The 16,725-nt window shown below is 41.8% G+C and overlaps 3 protein-coding genes across 16 annotated transcripts in view; 2 read left to right on the top strand and 1 right to left on the bottom strand.

Moving 5' to 3' along the window:
• Positions 1–2,666, top strand: part of NEK5 (NIMA related kinase 5) — a 61,315-nt gene extending 58,649 nt beyond the window's left edge. For all 10 annotated transcript variants that reach the window (XM_081547645.1, XM_081547641.1, XM_081547644.1 and 7 more), the window contains one exon: positions 316–2,666. In XM_081547645.1, coding sequence (XP_081403771.1) covers positions 316–586 — 271 coding nt within the window. In that variant the 3' untranslated portion in view covers positions 587–2,666. The remainder of the gene's footprint in view (positions 1–315) is intronic.
• A 1,512-nt stretch (positions 2,667–4,178) lies between these two features.
• ALG11 (ALG11 alpha-1,2-mannosyltransferase) lies at positions 4,179–15,627 on the bottom strand. Of its 2 annotated transcripts, XM_081547647.1 has the most exons (5): positions 15,563–15,627; positions 14,486–14,554; positions 11,953–12,183; positions 8,349–9,280; positions 4,179–5,805 (listed from the first exon to the last, which is right to left on the bottom strand). In XM_081547647.1, exons 3-5 carry the CDS (start codon positions 12,039–12,041, stop codon positions 5,513–5,515), a joined length of 1,314 nt encoding a protein of 437 aa, XP_081403773.1. In that variant the 5' UTR covers positions 12,042–12,183; positions 14,486–14,554; positions 15,563–15,627; the 3' UTR covers positions 4,179–5,512. The 2 variants fall into 2 exon arrangements, with proteins under 2 accessions (XP_081403773.1, XP_081403772.1); XM_081547646.1 differs by lacking the exon at positions 14,486–14,554.
• Positions 15,628–15,693: 66 nt separating this feature from the next.
• Positions 15,694–16,725, top strand: part of ATP7B (ATPase copper transporting beta) — a 70,485-nt gene continuing 69,453 nt past the window's right edge. For 2 of the 4 annotated variants that reach the window (XM_081547629.1, XM_081547627.1), the window contains exons 1-2: positions 15,818–16,003; positions 16,584–16,686. In XM_081547629.1, the coding sequence (XP_081403755.1) occupies positions 16,633–16,686 (54 nt within the window). In that variant the 5' untranslated portion in view covers positions 15,818–16,003; positions 16,584–16,632. Of the gene's footprint in view, positions 16,264–16,583; positions 16,687–16,725 lie in introns of all 4 variants that reach the window. The other 2 variants (XM_081547630.1, XM_081547626.1) reach the window with 2 other exon arrangements.

Genomic DNA, 16,725 nt, shown 5'->3' with positions numbered 1-16,725 from the left:
ATTTCATTATCTTTCTTCTTTTCCTGCCTCTTCTTTTAAACATAAGCTGCTGCTGCTGCTAAGTCACTTCAGTTGTAATAAATATCATAAAGGTTGTAGAACAGAGGTCCAGCTTAACAAAATATTGATTCTCCCAACATTGGATGTTAATCATCCTAAGAAAAACCAGACTGATAAACAACTTACTACCTGGGTGAAAAAGCAACTTTCATATTACTCAGTTGGGGAGTGGGGGCTTAAGAAGGGACACATTTTCACGTGTCTTCATCACTGTTTTGATACCACAAAGTATATTTTTACTGTTTATTATTTCAGAAATTTTGAAGAATCTGAAGATGAATTGAGAAATGAAGTAGTAGAATCTCTGGAAAAACTGGTTACTTTCAATGAGGCAGAAAAAAGAGAAGAGGTTTCTAGTTCTTCCAAAGATGCTGGAAACTTAGAAGAAACAGAGGGGATAGGCATGCAGAAATATTCAGAATTAAATGAAGGTTTGGAGAGTATTTTTATTCCATCTGATGACAAAATTTGTATTGATGATGAAGATCAAGGAATATCAACCTCCAGTCAAAATATTCACCTGTGATTGTTGAACTTTTTCTTAAGGGATGTCTGTGTGTGTTATAGTGTCTCTTTGGGAACAAGTCATAAATATTTATTTATTGTAAGGGTTTTCCAGTAATCCCAAGGCTTTATTAGTTTTTCTCTCAATTTAGACAGTGGTACTAACTCTTGAATTTAGAAATTCATAGTTTTACTTTAACATTTCTATTAAGAAATCTTTCAGATTATGTATGTGGTTGGCAGAGTAACATGACTCCCCCCACCCCAAGCACACCCAAAGATGTGAATATATTTTTACCTGGCAAAGGGAAATTAACATTGCAGGTGGAATTAAGATTCCTAACCAGCTGACCTTAAATAGGGAGGTTATCTTGGATTATTCAGGTGGGCTCAGTGTCAGCACAAGAGTCTCTGAAGGTGGAAGAGGAAGCGAACCAGAGAGGTGGCCGCTGAGGGGGTTCAGCTCGATGCTGCCAGCTTTGAAGATGGAAGAAGGGGCCTCAAGCCAAGGGATGCAGGCAGCCTCTCTAGACACTGGAAAAGCTTTCACCCCAAAAGCCTGCCAAAGGAATGCAGCCCTGCCAACACCTTGATTTTAGCCTCATGAAATCCACTTTAGACTTCTGACCGACGGAACTGTAAGATAATACATTTTTGTTGTTTTAACTAAGTTTGTGGTCATTTGCTGTTAGTGATAGAAAAATAATATACAGACGCATTCACTTAAAATAATAACCTGTTATTTTATAAAACCATGATTCTTGACATTTCTTAGGGTATACTGAATATGCTTTTTTGAAGTTGATGTTGACACTGATGGAAGTAAGGTAACTGAGCCAGGAGAGGAATTGTGTACCAAAGAATCATGTTAGTGTCTCACTGAATTATTTTCTAATAGTTTCAAATGTAGAAACTTCTGGAAGGCAGGGACTATATCTGGTCTTTATTTCTCATGATGGTCTTTTTTATATAGTCGTTAGCCCAGTGCCAGAAATGTTTAATTGAAAAATACGAATACCATTTCTTATTAAGACTGTAAGCTCTTTGAGATAGGAACCTAGACTTCAACTTTTTTTGTATTAATTATAACAATCCCAGTGTTGAACATGTGTCTGGAGCTTAGTAGAAACTTTGATTTATTGTATCTGCTGTTATGAAGGACAGAGTGGTTATAGCTAAGTGGTGGAATTCTGACTGCAATATCTGGTCTTTAATGAAAGTAAAACTAAAATGGCACATTGATACATTGCCGAACCAAGAAAACAAAGAAACTATTGATCAGACCTGTGTGTCTTCAGAATATACTGTTAGAAAAATCATGTGTCTCGGTAACTATGTATGTATCTATCAACTTGATCATTCTTTAAATGATACCAAGAAGTATATCAACCCTTAACTTCCCTTCTAAGTGTCTTGTAATAGTTATGTGTGATCCAAGTGAGCGCACAGCACTAACCTACCAGAACTGATGCTTCTCTAAAGCCAAGGGCAGCCTTAATTAGGGTGGGGAAAGAGGGTAAGAATCAGCAGAGGAATAGTGGAGACGAAGGGTAAATCATAGGGGCATAATTTGACTCTAGAAATATGCACAGCTTCTTGTGGTTTAATGGATGCAACTTAAAAATTTTTTTCACTGTAGTTGTTTTACAACGTTGTGTTAGTTTCTGCTGTATGGCAAAGTCAATCAGCTTTACATATACATAAATCCACTCTTTTTCAGATTTTTTTCCCATATAGGTCATTGTAGAGTACTGAATAGAGTTCCCTGTACTATACGGTAGGTTTTTATTAGTTATCTGTATTTTATATACAGTGGTGTGGAAAGTAACTTTTTCATTGTACCCACTGACAGATTTAGCGGACACACTTTCACTTATTTATTCATATCATAGTTCTGGAGTCTAGGGTACATTTGTATAATTAAATACACAAATATTCTGAAAGCACTGATAATCACACTGGCCCCTATCTCGTAATTTTGTCTAGAATATGACTTTGGAAATTATCCTGGAAATTATTAAAGTGTATGAAGCTCTCCAGTATTTTACATGTCTGAAATATTCATTAAAAAAACCTATTAATAAAAAAAAAAATCTATTAAACCTGACAACCTACTTTTCTTGTGGGTACATGAGACAAGATAGTTTTTGTTTTGCCTTTAAAAACTTTTTCTTGAAAAAATATTCTTGGCATGGGTACTTGGAAATAGTAGTGGTGGTTTATTTGCTAAGTTGTGTCTGACTCTTGCAACCCCATGGACTGTAGCCTGCCAGGCTCCTCTCTGTCCATGGGATTCTCCAGGCAAGAATACTGGAGTGGGTTGCCATTTCAGTAGGTAATAAATCACAACTGAGAGGCTATGTGAGGGGTGGGAGACTATGTGAACTGGGAGACTATAAAGGCACCATACTGGGAAAAGAAAGATAATAAAACCACTTCTTTCAATCATATTTAGATACAAATAGACTTTGTACCTATTAAATCTATATCATATTTAAGATACAACTAGATTACTATACAAAGAATATGTAAATATAGTTTATTACACACAACTGGAAATAAAATGTGAATCACCAGTGCTGTGGGTTCAAAACAGCATGTTTGGACCACTGAAAAGCAATATCTTATAGGAATTAAAAGTCACTCATTTTCTCCACACAGACAGTAGCTGATACATTGCTTTGTCATTCTTCACATCAGGTATTCAGAAACAAACATTTAATACTGCATTAGGAACACTGAAAGAGAACATACTAATATATGCACATTATATTTTCAGGGCTATGTTTGTGATAAACGAAAATCATTTCGAAGAAATGAGTTTAAATAATGTTTTGTGAAATTTCAGAATCCTTTCTTCCTTTACTACACCCTCTACTTTTGCTCTGTCCATTTTATCTTTAGTCCTATGATTTCCCTTGGGTAGATGGGTAGGCTGAGTGGGCAATGGTCATGGATCTTATCTCAAAGAAGAGCTGTAAGAGAAGAAAAGGCACTGGGCTTTTTACATCCAGGTGGTAATCCTGATTTTGTTGTTACACAGCTCTGGGATACTGATGGAACTGAAGTTCTTTACCTGGTTCTGGTCTGTAAACGTGAAAATAAGAGAAACGAGACTAGAGAATTTGTAGGGCTCCTTCCAGCTCCAGTTTTCACCAGTTTTTCTTTTCTCAACTGAATAATCTCCAGCACAAGGCTACTCTGGTATGTCAACATCCCTGGACTCTGTTTTGGTGCTTTTTGGTCTGATGACAGAAGACGGCCTTTAGACAACACATCAACGATGTAATTGGAAGCAGATAATGAAGCTGGCTGGCTCCATGAATGGACAAGAGGCGACTGGAAAGGAAAAGTTTACCTCTTTCACATGCCCCTAAGACAAAGATGTGTCAGACTGTGAAGGAGGTCAAGTCACTGAACTAGAAGGAACTGATTATGTGTGGAGAACATGCTGAAAGTTGTAGCTCTCAATAACCATATCTGCACACACACATGTTCATTTTTCCATGCTAGTTATCAGCTATTCAGGATAGAAGTCCTGTTAAATTATGGCTTAGTAACAAGAATTTACCTAGGGTCATAATGCACTGATAAAGACAGGAGTACAGAAGACATTTAACACATATTGTTACCTTTAATTAAAGTAACTTCATAATTTTTAAAGTACTTTCACATACCTTCTATGTTTTGTGTTTTCATTACAATTATGAAAGGCAGTGAGGACAGCCAATACATCTCCAGGTTACAGGGAAAGAAGCTGAGACTCAGAAAAATTGACGCAAAAGCTGCGTCAAAGGTCAGATGTTTGTAGATGACGAAGCTGAGGCCAGGTCCAGATACTCTTTGTGCCAGTCCAGTGCTCTGTGCAAACTGCCACCCCGTCACCTTACAATGCATGATGCTGATTACAGAGACCGTGTGGCTGGCTCCCCATCTTACATCATCACCCTCTGAAAAACAACTTATCGCGATGTTCTGACTCAGACCTCTTAAATGACTTTAAAAAGCTGACTTCTAGCCTCTGGGATGTGAAAATGTTAAGGGATAATGAGAGGGCCGTAAAACCATACTGACAGCACTGAAGAGCAAATTATTTTTACAAGTACTAGTGATGGAAAGGGTTACTTACACGCCCAGGCACACCCACAGAGTGATCACCGTCAGCCTGTCTTGACTGTCTGCTTTCAGAACATGATTAAGCCTGCTTAAAGTTTCTGTTCTTTTAAGAGGATCATTAGATGTATTCAAAAAGTTTATCCACAATACTGTTTGAATTTAAATGTACCAGAATTTTTTTGTGTTCCCAGCATGTCAAAACAATTCTAAAGTACTCATCAATTATCAGTCATCCAGTTTTTTTTCAACATTTCTGTTTTTTCTAAAGGGAAATTCTCTTTCCTAGTTTCTAAAGTAACCTGACAAATAGAATTTTTAAAATAATGAATTATACCAAAATTAAAATTGTTTCTTTTCTTTCAGAATTTGAGCCCAAGCCCTAATCTAAAATTTTTACATTTAAACTATATAAGGTTACCTTTCCCATTTAGGTAATTTTGCCTTTTTCCATTGAAATAAATACCTTGGCTATATGTACATAGTGCTGAGGGCCTTGCTTATGGATAAGCAAGGGCCTTGCATAAGGATCATTTCATTTCAGTTCAGTCGCTCAGTCATGTCCGACTCTTGGCAACCCCCTGGACTGCAGCACACCAGGCCTCCCTGTCCATCACCAACTCCCCGAGTTTACTCAAACTCATGTCCATTGAGTCAGTGGATGCCATCCAACCATCTCATCCTCTGTCGTCCCCTTCTCCTCCTGCATTCAGTCTTTCCCAGCATCAGGGTCTTTTCAAAAGAGTCCAGATAAGACTAACCTTATCACAACAAGGAATGAGTTTAGAAAAATATTAACATATGAAGGTATCCAACCATTTTATACAAGACATCTTTAATTTGTACAGGTGTGGCATTTTTGGAATAATCGTTCCACAGACGATAGGAATGTCACTTCAAACTCCTGATCGGAGAATCTGCTTACAGACGCACGGGCACTGTTTCTGATTTGGAGCCTCTGTTCTGCAGACATGGAAAGAATATGGACCATAGTCTCAGCGTAGCCCTCTTCACTTTCAGCCAGGAACCCAGTCCTCTCGCCGTGATGAGGAATGACAATGTCGAGCTTTGGGCCCCCTGAATCGTGTGCGAGGACAATCGTGCCAGCTGCCATACACTCAACAATTCCTGAGGAACAGAAATCAAGTCTTTTAAGTCTCTGAATGTGCTCATAAGAACAAGGACGAGCAGAACTCTTTACAAATTTCAAAAGACTCAAGCAATTTAAGTAAAAGTCTGTGTCTCTCCAAATTTACTCATTTAACTTCTCTGATGCAAAATAAAATAAGTTTTTCAGTTTTTAAGGCTTCACAATAATGCTGCTCTGTTCTTTATTAAAACAGACAAGTAGACAGAAGAATTGTCTAAAAAAAAAAAACTACTGCAGATAATAAAACAAAGAAGACTGGAGAATGTTATTAGCAAGATGGTAGACGATGGATATTAGAAGATAAAAGGGGTAAATAAAGATTTAAAAAAAACCCCAGTATGTTAAGAGTTCAAATTACAGCACTAGGAGAAAAAAAGGAAAAAAGTCAACCATCTTAGTGACACATTCTAAGTAAGGCTGGTGTTTATGTTACTGCTTGGATTTCTGGCAAATCTGAGAGAACTGTGTGCCCAAAAGCAGTGCTGAACTACATCAAAGTTTTGGTTAGTCTCTGCCAATGATATAGCTGAGGATGTAAAACTGGCCTGCCTTTCTTACCCGTGTGTCTAGAGAGAACCAAGCCCTTCAGCAAATGATTTAGGTGACTGCTTTCTTACTTCTCCAAAGGAGGGTATAGAGCTGCTATCATCCTAGACACACGGGAGAGAAATGAAACCATCACGACTCTCTTCAACACTGGTGAAATCTCTACAGAACAGAATCTTCTGCTAATGCTTTGATTTGAACTCTTATTTGAAAAATATGAATCACACCATTCTCTGTTCAAGGCTGGCTACCGTTCCTCTGTACTAGACAAAGTCTTAGAGACTCTGACCTAATCAATTTTACCCTCTTCCTCCGGAAACGTCCACATCTCCCTCTATACTGGCCCTTCCAGTCAGCACTTAAGCTAGTTCAAACTCGTGAAAGCACAGTCCCACCCCTCTCTCCAGGTCATACGTCCTCCCCTGGCACTGTCTCTCCTTCCGTCTGTTTTGCAGATAGCTCGGGGCCAGCGTGGTCTGAGCTCACCAGCTCCACTGGCTTGCCTGCACTCAGGGCTCCCTCACCACCCCCTGCCCTCTGCCCACTCCTCCACTGACACCGCTCATGCCCAGGGGCGCCCACCATGTCTTCACCTCGCCCAGCATCTCAGCAGCACTGAAACCTTCGCTGTTCTCCTTCTCCCCTCCACTCTCTCCTCCCTTGATTTCCGCAACTGCCCTGCCTGGATTTCCCCCTCTTCTTCACTGGCCGCTCTTCTGCCAACTTGTGACCTGTCGCTGTTACACTATGGGCCGCCTCTCTCTCTTCAGACTCTCCTATGCCATCCGGCCCACAGCCACAGGGCTGCGGTCACTCATTGAGCAACTCCTCACTCTGTGTTCCCAGGTCAGGCCCCTCTCCTTACTTCAGACTCACATATGCTACAGCTGCCGGACACACACTCACACATCCCACAGCCAATTCCCACTCCACGTGCTCGAGACTCAGTGCCTCACCAGCCTCTGCTCTTAGCTGCCTCTCTGGGTGAAACTTTCCACCCTTCACACGGTTGTCCAAACCCAACACCTGAGGCCATTCCAATAATAGCATCAAATAATAAAAGAACCAAAAGAATAAAAGAACCACTAGGATCAATAAAAGAATCAAAAAAGTGACTGGGAAGAGCCCACGTGGGGACAGGGGTTCTCAGCTCCTGGGGCACAACAGAATCACCTGAGGGGCTTTACCGAATCTCCCCCTGTGCCCACTCAGGGGTCCTGATGTGGCCCCTGGGTGGGGGGCTAGGGTGAGGTCCAGGGATCTGAAGCAGCACAAGGACGGGGTGAAGTGCGGTGAGAAACGTGGGAGTTAAAAGCAGGCGCTGTCTGTATGAATCTGCTCTCTTACTGTGGCACTGGGCAAGTTCTAAACCCTCTCTGTGTCGTTGATAAGATGGAAATAACCATAATACCTATCGAGTAAAGTTCTAGAGAGTATTAAATCAGATAATACTTGTAAAGACCTTGAAAGTAACCACCATACAGTGAGTGGTCAAAAAATATTATCAGTGGTTAAATGTTTTGTGTTAGGTTGCTCAGTCGTGTCTGACTCTTTGTGACCCCACGGACTGTAGCCTGGCAGGCTCCTCTGTCCAAGGAATTCTCCAGGCAAGAATACTGGAGTGGGTTGCCATGCCCTTCTCCAGGAGATCTTTCTGACCCAGGGATCAAACCCAGGTCTCCTGCACTGCGGGCAGATTCTTTAATGTCTGAGCCACCAGTGAATATGTTTTACAGGGTCTCAAATGAGGAAAACACACTTGGTGGACTCCGGGAAGAGACTGAGGACTGGATGAAATCAGAGTACTATTATTTTTTCAAAACCACCAAAAATGTGTTATCTCAGAATCCCAGGGACGGGGGAGCCTGGTGGGCTGTCGTCTATGGGATCGCACAGAGTCAGACATGACTGAAGCGACTTAGCAGCAGCAGCAGCAGCATCGCACCACCACAAATTGTTTACAGCACAAACTCACCAATTCCAAAATGCTCATTCCACATGGTATGCAGACCAATTGTTGCTTCAGACAAGTAATTCTTTAACTCATCAAATGGAATGTTTATTTTAAATTCCACGTCTTCTTGAACTCCGAGGTCCTCAGCAAGCCTTCTCAGTTGGTTTACCCTGAGTTCATCATCTTGGTTACGACAACCTCCAATGAGCACAAGTTTAAGTGGAGGAAGAGACTCACTCTCTTTCTTATTCAACAATTTAGCAAAGGCTCTGATCTGCAAAGGATGGTTCTTTTCAGGCCTGAACTGGCCAATCGAAACCAGTAAGTGTTCTGAGGTTGCCTTCTCCTCATGTAAGGGAAGATCCAAGAACGTTTGCACATCACAAGGTGGATAAACAATATTAGTGCAGTTCCCAACCTTCCACAGTGACAGAATATGGTTCAGTGTCCAAGAAGAATTGACCATGACGATGTCACTGCAAGAACCAACAAGCCCATACATAAAAGCAAATAAATAGTAGTAGATGAGCTTTACTTTGCTGAGAAAAGGATTCCTGGTAATGAAGGCTGCGTTGTTAAATCCCACATTCTGATTCTTCACGACGGAGAGCATGTCAGTGCTGATGGTGGGGTAATGAACGTAGCTTCCAACTCGGCAACCACCTAGATACTTAAACAGAGGAAGCGTGAAAGCGTAGCCCATTGAATCAATGTAAACATCGGGAACACACTGCATCAGAGCTTCCCAGCCCAGAAAAATGGATCCCAGACTTTGGCCCAGCAGTGTGAAGTGAGGATAGAGTGAATCTTCCACAAGGTAGCGCTTCCTTAAGAAAACAAACTTCACTGGGCGAGGTAACCTGATGTTGAATCTTCTGAAAGCGCCTTCCAGTATCTGTTGGCCACTGACATCGGCATCACCAGTATAAACAACATAAAGTGCTTCTGGATACCTAAAATCAGGTAAGAATTTCAGTAGTTTAGGTGAAAACAAGCAAAGCATTGTAGATGATCATTTTTCTCATGATCACAAAGAAGCTTATTTTCAGACTAAAAAAAAATGTTTTCCACTGATTTTATGACTCCACTCTACCTGGGTCTTTCACTGCCCGACAACTAAAATGTTAGTCTTCCAAAGGAAACTTCTAGTTCTTTGCTATTCCCTCTACTAAGAGTTTTGCATATAGCAGACATCAACAAAACAGCTGATTTATAAATGAGGCATTTTCATTCTTAAGAAATGTTCAAAAATGTTATTTTGACAACTTTCTCAGTACTAAAATGGTGATTTAGCCTGTGCTCAGTCACGTTCAACTCTTTGCGACCCCAAGGACTATAGCCTGCCAGGCTCCCCTGTCCATGAAATTTTCCAAGCAAGAACACTGGAGTGGGTTGCCATTTCCTTCTCCAGGGGATCTTCCTGAACCAGGAATCAAACCCACATCTCCCCCATCTCCTGCATTGTCAAGAGGATTCTTTACCACTGAGCCAGTAATGAAATATTAATAAAATATTCATAAACAACAGTTAACATTCACAAAAGGTAGTTAACATTCACTAAAAGTATCTTTGAGGAGGGCATGGCAACTTATTCCAGTATTCTTGTCTGGAGAATCCCCATTAACAGAGGAGCCCACAGTCCATGAGGTTGCAAAGTCAGACATGACTGAGCGACTGAGCACAGCACAGCATAAAGGTATCTTTAGATAGGATCATAAATGCTAAAGCATTCCTCAGGGATTGTTTTGTCTCATCATTTCTTTATTTATTTTTAACTTTTTATTTTGTACTTGGGTATAGCTAATTAACAATGTTGTGACAGTTTCAAGTGAACAGTGAAGGGACTCAGCCATAGAAACACATGTATCCATTCTCCCCCAAACTCTGCTCACATCCAGGCTGCCATGTAACATTTACTCAGGGTTTTAATCTGAGAAATGCACAAAGGTTTTAAAAGCTGGGCCTTGAGCCTGCATCACAATTATATATATTGAAAATACGGAAAAATGCCTTCTTGTGATTTTAACACTTTGGCCACACTCTGGTTGTGTTTACAATTATTCTCCGAGTCATACAGAGAATGGGGAGACTGAATGAAAATCCAGTGTCCTGGGTCTCATGTCGAGTCAGGAAAGATTTGTAGGAATTAACTAAGGAGAAACAGGTTGTTTCAGGAAAAAAAGGAACACTAGATGAAAAGGCAAGGAATCTTATAAAGGTATGTGCCCCGAGTTCAGTAGGCTGGAGCAAAGTATGTGTGAGGGGGTTGGGGAGGGATGAGAGACAAAAAGTGGCAAGAGAAAGATGCGAAAGTATCTTCCATGTCGTATTCATTATTTGGATTTTTGTTTGTTTGTTTGTTAGTGAGTTGGAGGAGTGACAGGGGTTGCTGGGGAGTACGAGTACAAATCTCATGACACTTGACCACTGCTCTCAAGAGTTCAGTAATCCAGAGACAAGGCTAATGCACACTGTCCTGAGAAGGAAGGTGGGAATTAATACAGGATTTAAGAAAATTCTCTGCATTTAGGGAGTTATGGGAGATGGCAGAGGACACACAGGAATGGTGGCTAGAAGCCAAGATGGGGCTTAAGAGTGGAGAAACAGACAGCTGAGGGCATTACTCACGAGGACTTTGAAACTGAATGAAGGGCGTGTGCCAGGAAGTAGGGTCACCATGGAGAGATTAACAGTCTTCCTTATATGATAAAACAATAATGGAACCTGTGTTTTGCTCTGCTTTTTCTTGTAGGACTGGAATGGGGAGAAGGAAGCCTAAAACATTAAAAGATGTGTAAAACCAAATTCTTTCTATTAAATAACAAGGTACTTTACTTACGGCTATCCAACCAGTCATGATATGAAAATCAGAATCAAATAGATGCTTTCACAGAGAATATCTGCTGTGTATCACCACTGACTAAAAGTATTCAGATTTAAAGTATTAAACACTTCATAGTATTTGGTCTATTTCTGTCTATTATTCAAGCTCCTCCACATACTCTCCCAAGGTGACCAGTTATCCCCACTAAATTATGCCATAAAAGGGCAGATATTTTCTCTTTCTGTTTCTTTATCATATCAATGGTAAAGATAAAATTCAATGGGATATTAAAAAAAAGAGATTTATGTATTCATTTATTTTTGGTTCCACTGGGTCTTAGTTGCTGCACACGGGCTTCCTCTAGTTGTGGCTAGTGGGGGAGCTATTCTTCCTTGTGGTGAATGGGCTTCTTATAGCAGTGGCTTCTCTTGTTGCAGAACACAGGCTGTAGGCATGTGGGCTTCAGTATTTGCAGCGTGGGGGCTCTAGAGCATTGGCTCAGCAGTTGCGGCACACAGGGCTTAGTTGCTCCACAGCATGTGAGAACTTCCCAGACCACGGGTTGAACCTGTGACCCCTGCATTGGCAGGCAGATTCTCAACCTCTAGACCACCAGGGAAGCCCCTCAACAGGATCTTATAAGGTAGGTCGGCATATGAAAGAAGTGTCTCCTTGCTAAAGAATAGTTTAGAAAAGGAATCCCTGGCTAGGAATAAGGTACTAGAAAAGACACATTCTGGGTAATGATTTTTTAAAAACAGTAACAATATACCAAATTAGCTAAGGAAGATGCATACCTACTTTTTCTGTAGAGCCCTTAAGGCACACCATAACACTCTTTCTCCTCCTCCGCCAGCATTGCAGTATGGATGGAAAAATGCAATCACCATTTGATTTTTCCCAGTTTTGCTAGATGACGCTGACTTTTTCTTTCTCTGTAGCAGCAATCGGATTCCCCAAAGGACAATAAGTAAACACACACACAACGTTCCACATAAAAATAGCCCGGGGAAGAATAATGAATAAAAAAACCTGAAACGAGAGGGGAATGGTGAAAATGGATATCATGTCATCAAAAAATGGTACTGATGAACCTATTTGCAGGACAGCAATAGAGACAAAGACATAGAAAACAGACTTGTGGACACAGTACAGGAAGGAAAGGGTGGGACAAATTGAGAGTAGCAGTGAAACATATATGTTACCTATGTAAAACAGATAGCCAGTGGGAATTTGCTGTATGATGCAGGGAGCTCAACCTGGTGTTCTGTGTCAACCTAGGGGGTGTGACGGGGTGGGAAGTGGAAGGGAGGTTCAAGCAGAAGGGGACATATGTATACTGATGGCTGATTCATGTATGGCAGAAACCAATACAACATTGTAAAGCAACTATCCTTCAATTAAAAATAAATAAATAAAAATGATAATAGTAAAAAATGAAAGGCTACAAATTGAAGTCTAGTTTCACATAACTGTTTTATATATTAGTAGCAAAGAAAGAAAATTTTATAGCTTGTGAGTCTAACAAAATACTCAGCTATTAAAATTCTAACGCCACAGAATATCTAATGTCAAAAGTGCAAGTCCCCTTTAATTCCACAGCATGCTGGAAAGTCAATGTACTTTTTCTTTTTAATCAGCAGTAAAAATCAATGTTGATCCACCTTTCTCCTAATTCAGTATATGTATTAAAGGATTTAAATAAATTTAATTATTAACCTAAACGAGATATGACTGGGAATGGCATCTGACCCCAAGATGACAACATGTAATCCAAAGAAATATGTCTTCCAAATGGTGAATATTCCACAGTTCAAAGTTTGGTGAGATACTAAATCATTTTTCTTCTCTCACTTCACCTCAAGTAGAACAATTTTTGAGGGAAGAGGAAACTTAGATGTCTCCAATTCTTCTGAGTTCTATGTCTGATCTGTTTACATGACCCTGAAACCACTGCTTCCCTAAATGTTTCTGAACCTATTACTTATTTTTTTTTTTGTTTTCTCAGCTGCCACGCAGCTTGGGGGATCCCTGAACACTTCCAGAAAGTGGAGATGCGGAGTCCTAACCACTGGACTGCCACGGAAGTCCCAGTCACTTGTTTTCTTTGAAGCAAGAGTCAATTCCTTCATTTTCCAGAAAATACCTACTAAATACCTAGTCAAAGGAATCATGGTTTGTCCGTCAGTTGTTCTTCCAAATAAGAACTGTGTCCTCTAAAAAGTATGTCTACTTCACCTTGCAACATAGACAGTCATACAAGAGGTTTTCCTTAAGACAACTATTTTACTCCAGTATGGAGAAGTGCTTTATGTGTTCAATCCATTTTGTCATATAGAGTATTAGAAAGATATGTACTCAAGGGTTTAGATTTAACAAAACTAATAATTTTTGCTGCTTCATCAAGGACATTTTAAAGGAAAACTGGCTTTATCAAGTGCATGGAGGTGACAAACACAATGACTACTAATACAGTTTGAGAACACTGCCTTGATTTGTGCTAAGTAGTGGTTTTATCCACCAAGACTTTTGCACTATCAGTGCAAATGTCAACAAAATGAAAACTGTGTCCTCTAAACATTTATAAAAATAATTTTTACCTAGAGGAGTCGCTGAAAGGGTCTTAGGGAATCTCAGGTGCCTACGAACCACAATGAACCACAATTTAAGAACCACTGCTGGGAAGAATGGACAAAAGTTTGATAGAAGTGGTAAGACTGGCCACTTAATGTTTGGAATATATCAGTTCCAATATGAAAGCAATATTATCTTAAATAGTTAGCTTTCCTTTCCCAGGACAAGACAAGAAGCTGTTTAATCTAAAATGTTGCTGACTCACAGAATCCAAAGATTTCCATGACATTTTCTCCAAATGACTTAAGTGGGAAAATAAATGTTATAGGATTTTCAAATCGAACTATTCAACTTACAATCAGAAAAAAATCATATTAATCACTAAAGCTACCCCAGTTCTTTTGTTTTCAATCTGTTCGTTTCAAAGATACACATACGGGTTCTATTAAGAAATTTATCAAACATCCTACCGTATTTGTACATCAAAACTACCCATGTAGAATTTGTTTAAATATAACTAAAGTGTGTCATTAAATATTTATTCATATTTAAGCACAAGATTTTAAAAAGGTAAGTGTAATCAACAGTGAGTCATTCCATTCCGCAAAGTTTTATTTAGTCATTATCATGTGCAAAGCAGGGAGTTAAGGATATTTCAAATAGCAGAGAAGAAAATGAAGGCTCTGAAAATAGACTTTCTTGTTGGAATGTTTTAAATAATCATTACAGAATTTGAAGTGGGGTGAAAAAGAAATAATACCTGAATTCTGGAGATAATACATATACACTGCTATTCAGGATGCTATCATATTAATGATAAGTTTTCAACCTGAACAAAAATACATAGGCGTTAAAAGAGCTGTGTAGGTAGAATATACTAGATCTTCTGTTTTATTAGTGTAAGTCAACACACACAAAATACAGTAGTATTAAAACAACAAACGTGGGAAAAGGGTCTGGGAGTTTTTCACCAAAATGTTATCAATAGTTATCTCTGGATTGTAGCATTTCTGAAGACTTATTTTTTGCACATCTATTTCCTAACTTTTCTACCAAAAACCCCCCACAATGTATTATCTATGCAATAAAGGCAAAAAGGTAGCTTCCCTGGTGTCTCAGACAGTCAAGAATCCGCCTGCGATGCGGGAGACCTGGGTTGGATCCCTGTGTTGGGAAGATCCCCTGGAGGAGGGCATGGCAACCCACTCCAGCATTCTTGCCCGGAGGATCCCCAAGGACAGAGGAGGCTGGCGGGCTCGCAGAGAGTTGGACACGACTGAGCAACTAAGCACAGCACACAGAAAATATCTTATGTAACTACATTTATATCAATCAGAAAAGAAATCAAAGGAAAATCAAGACGAGTACTCAACATAAACTTGACATTAAAATGACATATGTTAACAATGACAGTTTCGGTGAGTGAAAGAGGGCAAACTAAGACAACAGAAGATGCGGTTTCTTTTTCACCATAAAGAGCATGATAGAATGGAGAATGAATTCGTGGCTCAATCGTAAAGGAAAATGAGGAACGAATATGAATAATTTATAACAGACTAACTGGAGCGAACACAAGAGAAAGGAAAAGCTAAAGCAAAGAGGGAAAGCGAGCTCTCAGAGAGCACTGAGGCAGTGAAAGTAAACGCGGTAAACCGGGTCTTCAACTCAACCTTCTTGTCTATCCACAAGACCCCAAAGGGAATGCTCACTGGCCTTGAGAAAATAGCTTAAATTCATGACAAGGAAAGCCCCTGCCCGCACACATTAGTCGCACTGGGCAGACAAGTAGCACCGCAGTACCGAAAACGCCTGCGAGCCCACACCACCCGCTCCTCACCTCAGTAACTCGCACAAGCACCAACCACTTTCAGTAGCCGCCATCTTCCGCCGACCCTCGAACTCAGGAAGCGCTTCGTCGTTCCTCTTCTCTATTGGCTCCTGAGGAACCTTGCGGCACTCCCCCGGCCCACACGAGGTCGACTGTGCACCTCAATTGGTTGCCGGTAGTAGCTTCCCACGGCCCTCCAGCCAATAGAATCCCCAGGGGAGTGGACATGTTTTCCGCGTGGCGTCCTAGGTCCCGGCCCCCTCGTGGGCGGAGCCGTGGGGGGAGTTGGGCCTGGGGAAGGCGTGGCCTGTGATGGACAGTGTGTGCACCCGCCCTCGGCCCCCTCCCCCACCGAAGCCCCCGCTCTGGCGTCCTGGCCCCTATTCTAGAGCCCTGCCGCCGGTCGGAAACCAATGGGAGGCTCTTGCGCGTCTGGGATCGATTTTCCAGGTACGGAGTTCACAACCGCAGCAGCTGCAGCGTTTCGGATCCGCGGCGCCCTGGAGTCAGGCGCGGAGCCCCAGAGGGAGCTGCGCAGAGCGGACCCGACGGTGGCCCCCGCCACGCTGCACCTTCCCGGCCGGCAGTGGGCGAGCCTGGGGATCTGCATCTCCGGCCCGGGTCTACGCGGCTCGCCCTCGCTCCTTTTCTCCCTTGGCACACGGCCGAGGCTGAAGACAGACCGGGGCCAGAGCGCACCGGTCCAAGAGGTAGCGGAGATCGGTGAGGGGGCACGGGCCCCCCCGCCTGGGTTCAGCTCGGCCGAGGACACTCGGGCACTTCAGGCCCGTCTCCGGGTGTGGGTGAGGGTCTCCGGCCCACCCTCCCCTCAAGCTCTCATCCCTGCGCCCCCCAGGGCCAGGGGCGGAGTGGCGCGCAAGTTTGAATTAGCCGGTGGGGGTCGAGCTGCAGATTCCTCCTCTGAAATGCAGGTGCCGGATTGGGTTAGAACCGAACCACGAGGATGCCACCAACGGCGCGCTCCTCCTCTCCCAGGGTTTTAACACCGCGCTTCTTGTCCCCTGACCAGGTGACCTTGGCCTCCGGGCTGAATCACAAAAGAAATTAGTTCCTCCGAGATGAAGCCAGAGGAGGAGAGACCGATTACAGATCGCGAAAAGGCCAGTCGGAGAGTAAGTAACCTTCCCGGGGTGCTGTGTGCGCACACCTGC

Source organism: Giraffa tippelskirchi, chromosome 12 (assembly GCF_054371585.1).
Source record: "Giraffa tippelskirchi isolate mGirTip1 chromosome 12, T2T-mGirTip1v1.2.pri, whole genome shotgun sequence".
Taxonomy (NCBI): Eukaryota; Metazoa; Chordata; class Mammalia; order Artiodactyla; family Giraffidae; genus Giraffa; species Giraffa tippelskirchi.
This window is presented reverse-complemented; position numbering and strand designations above follow the sequence as displayed.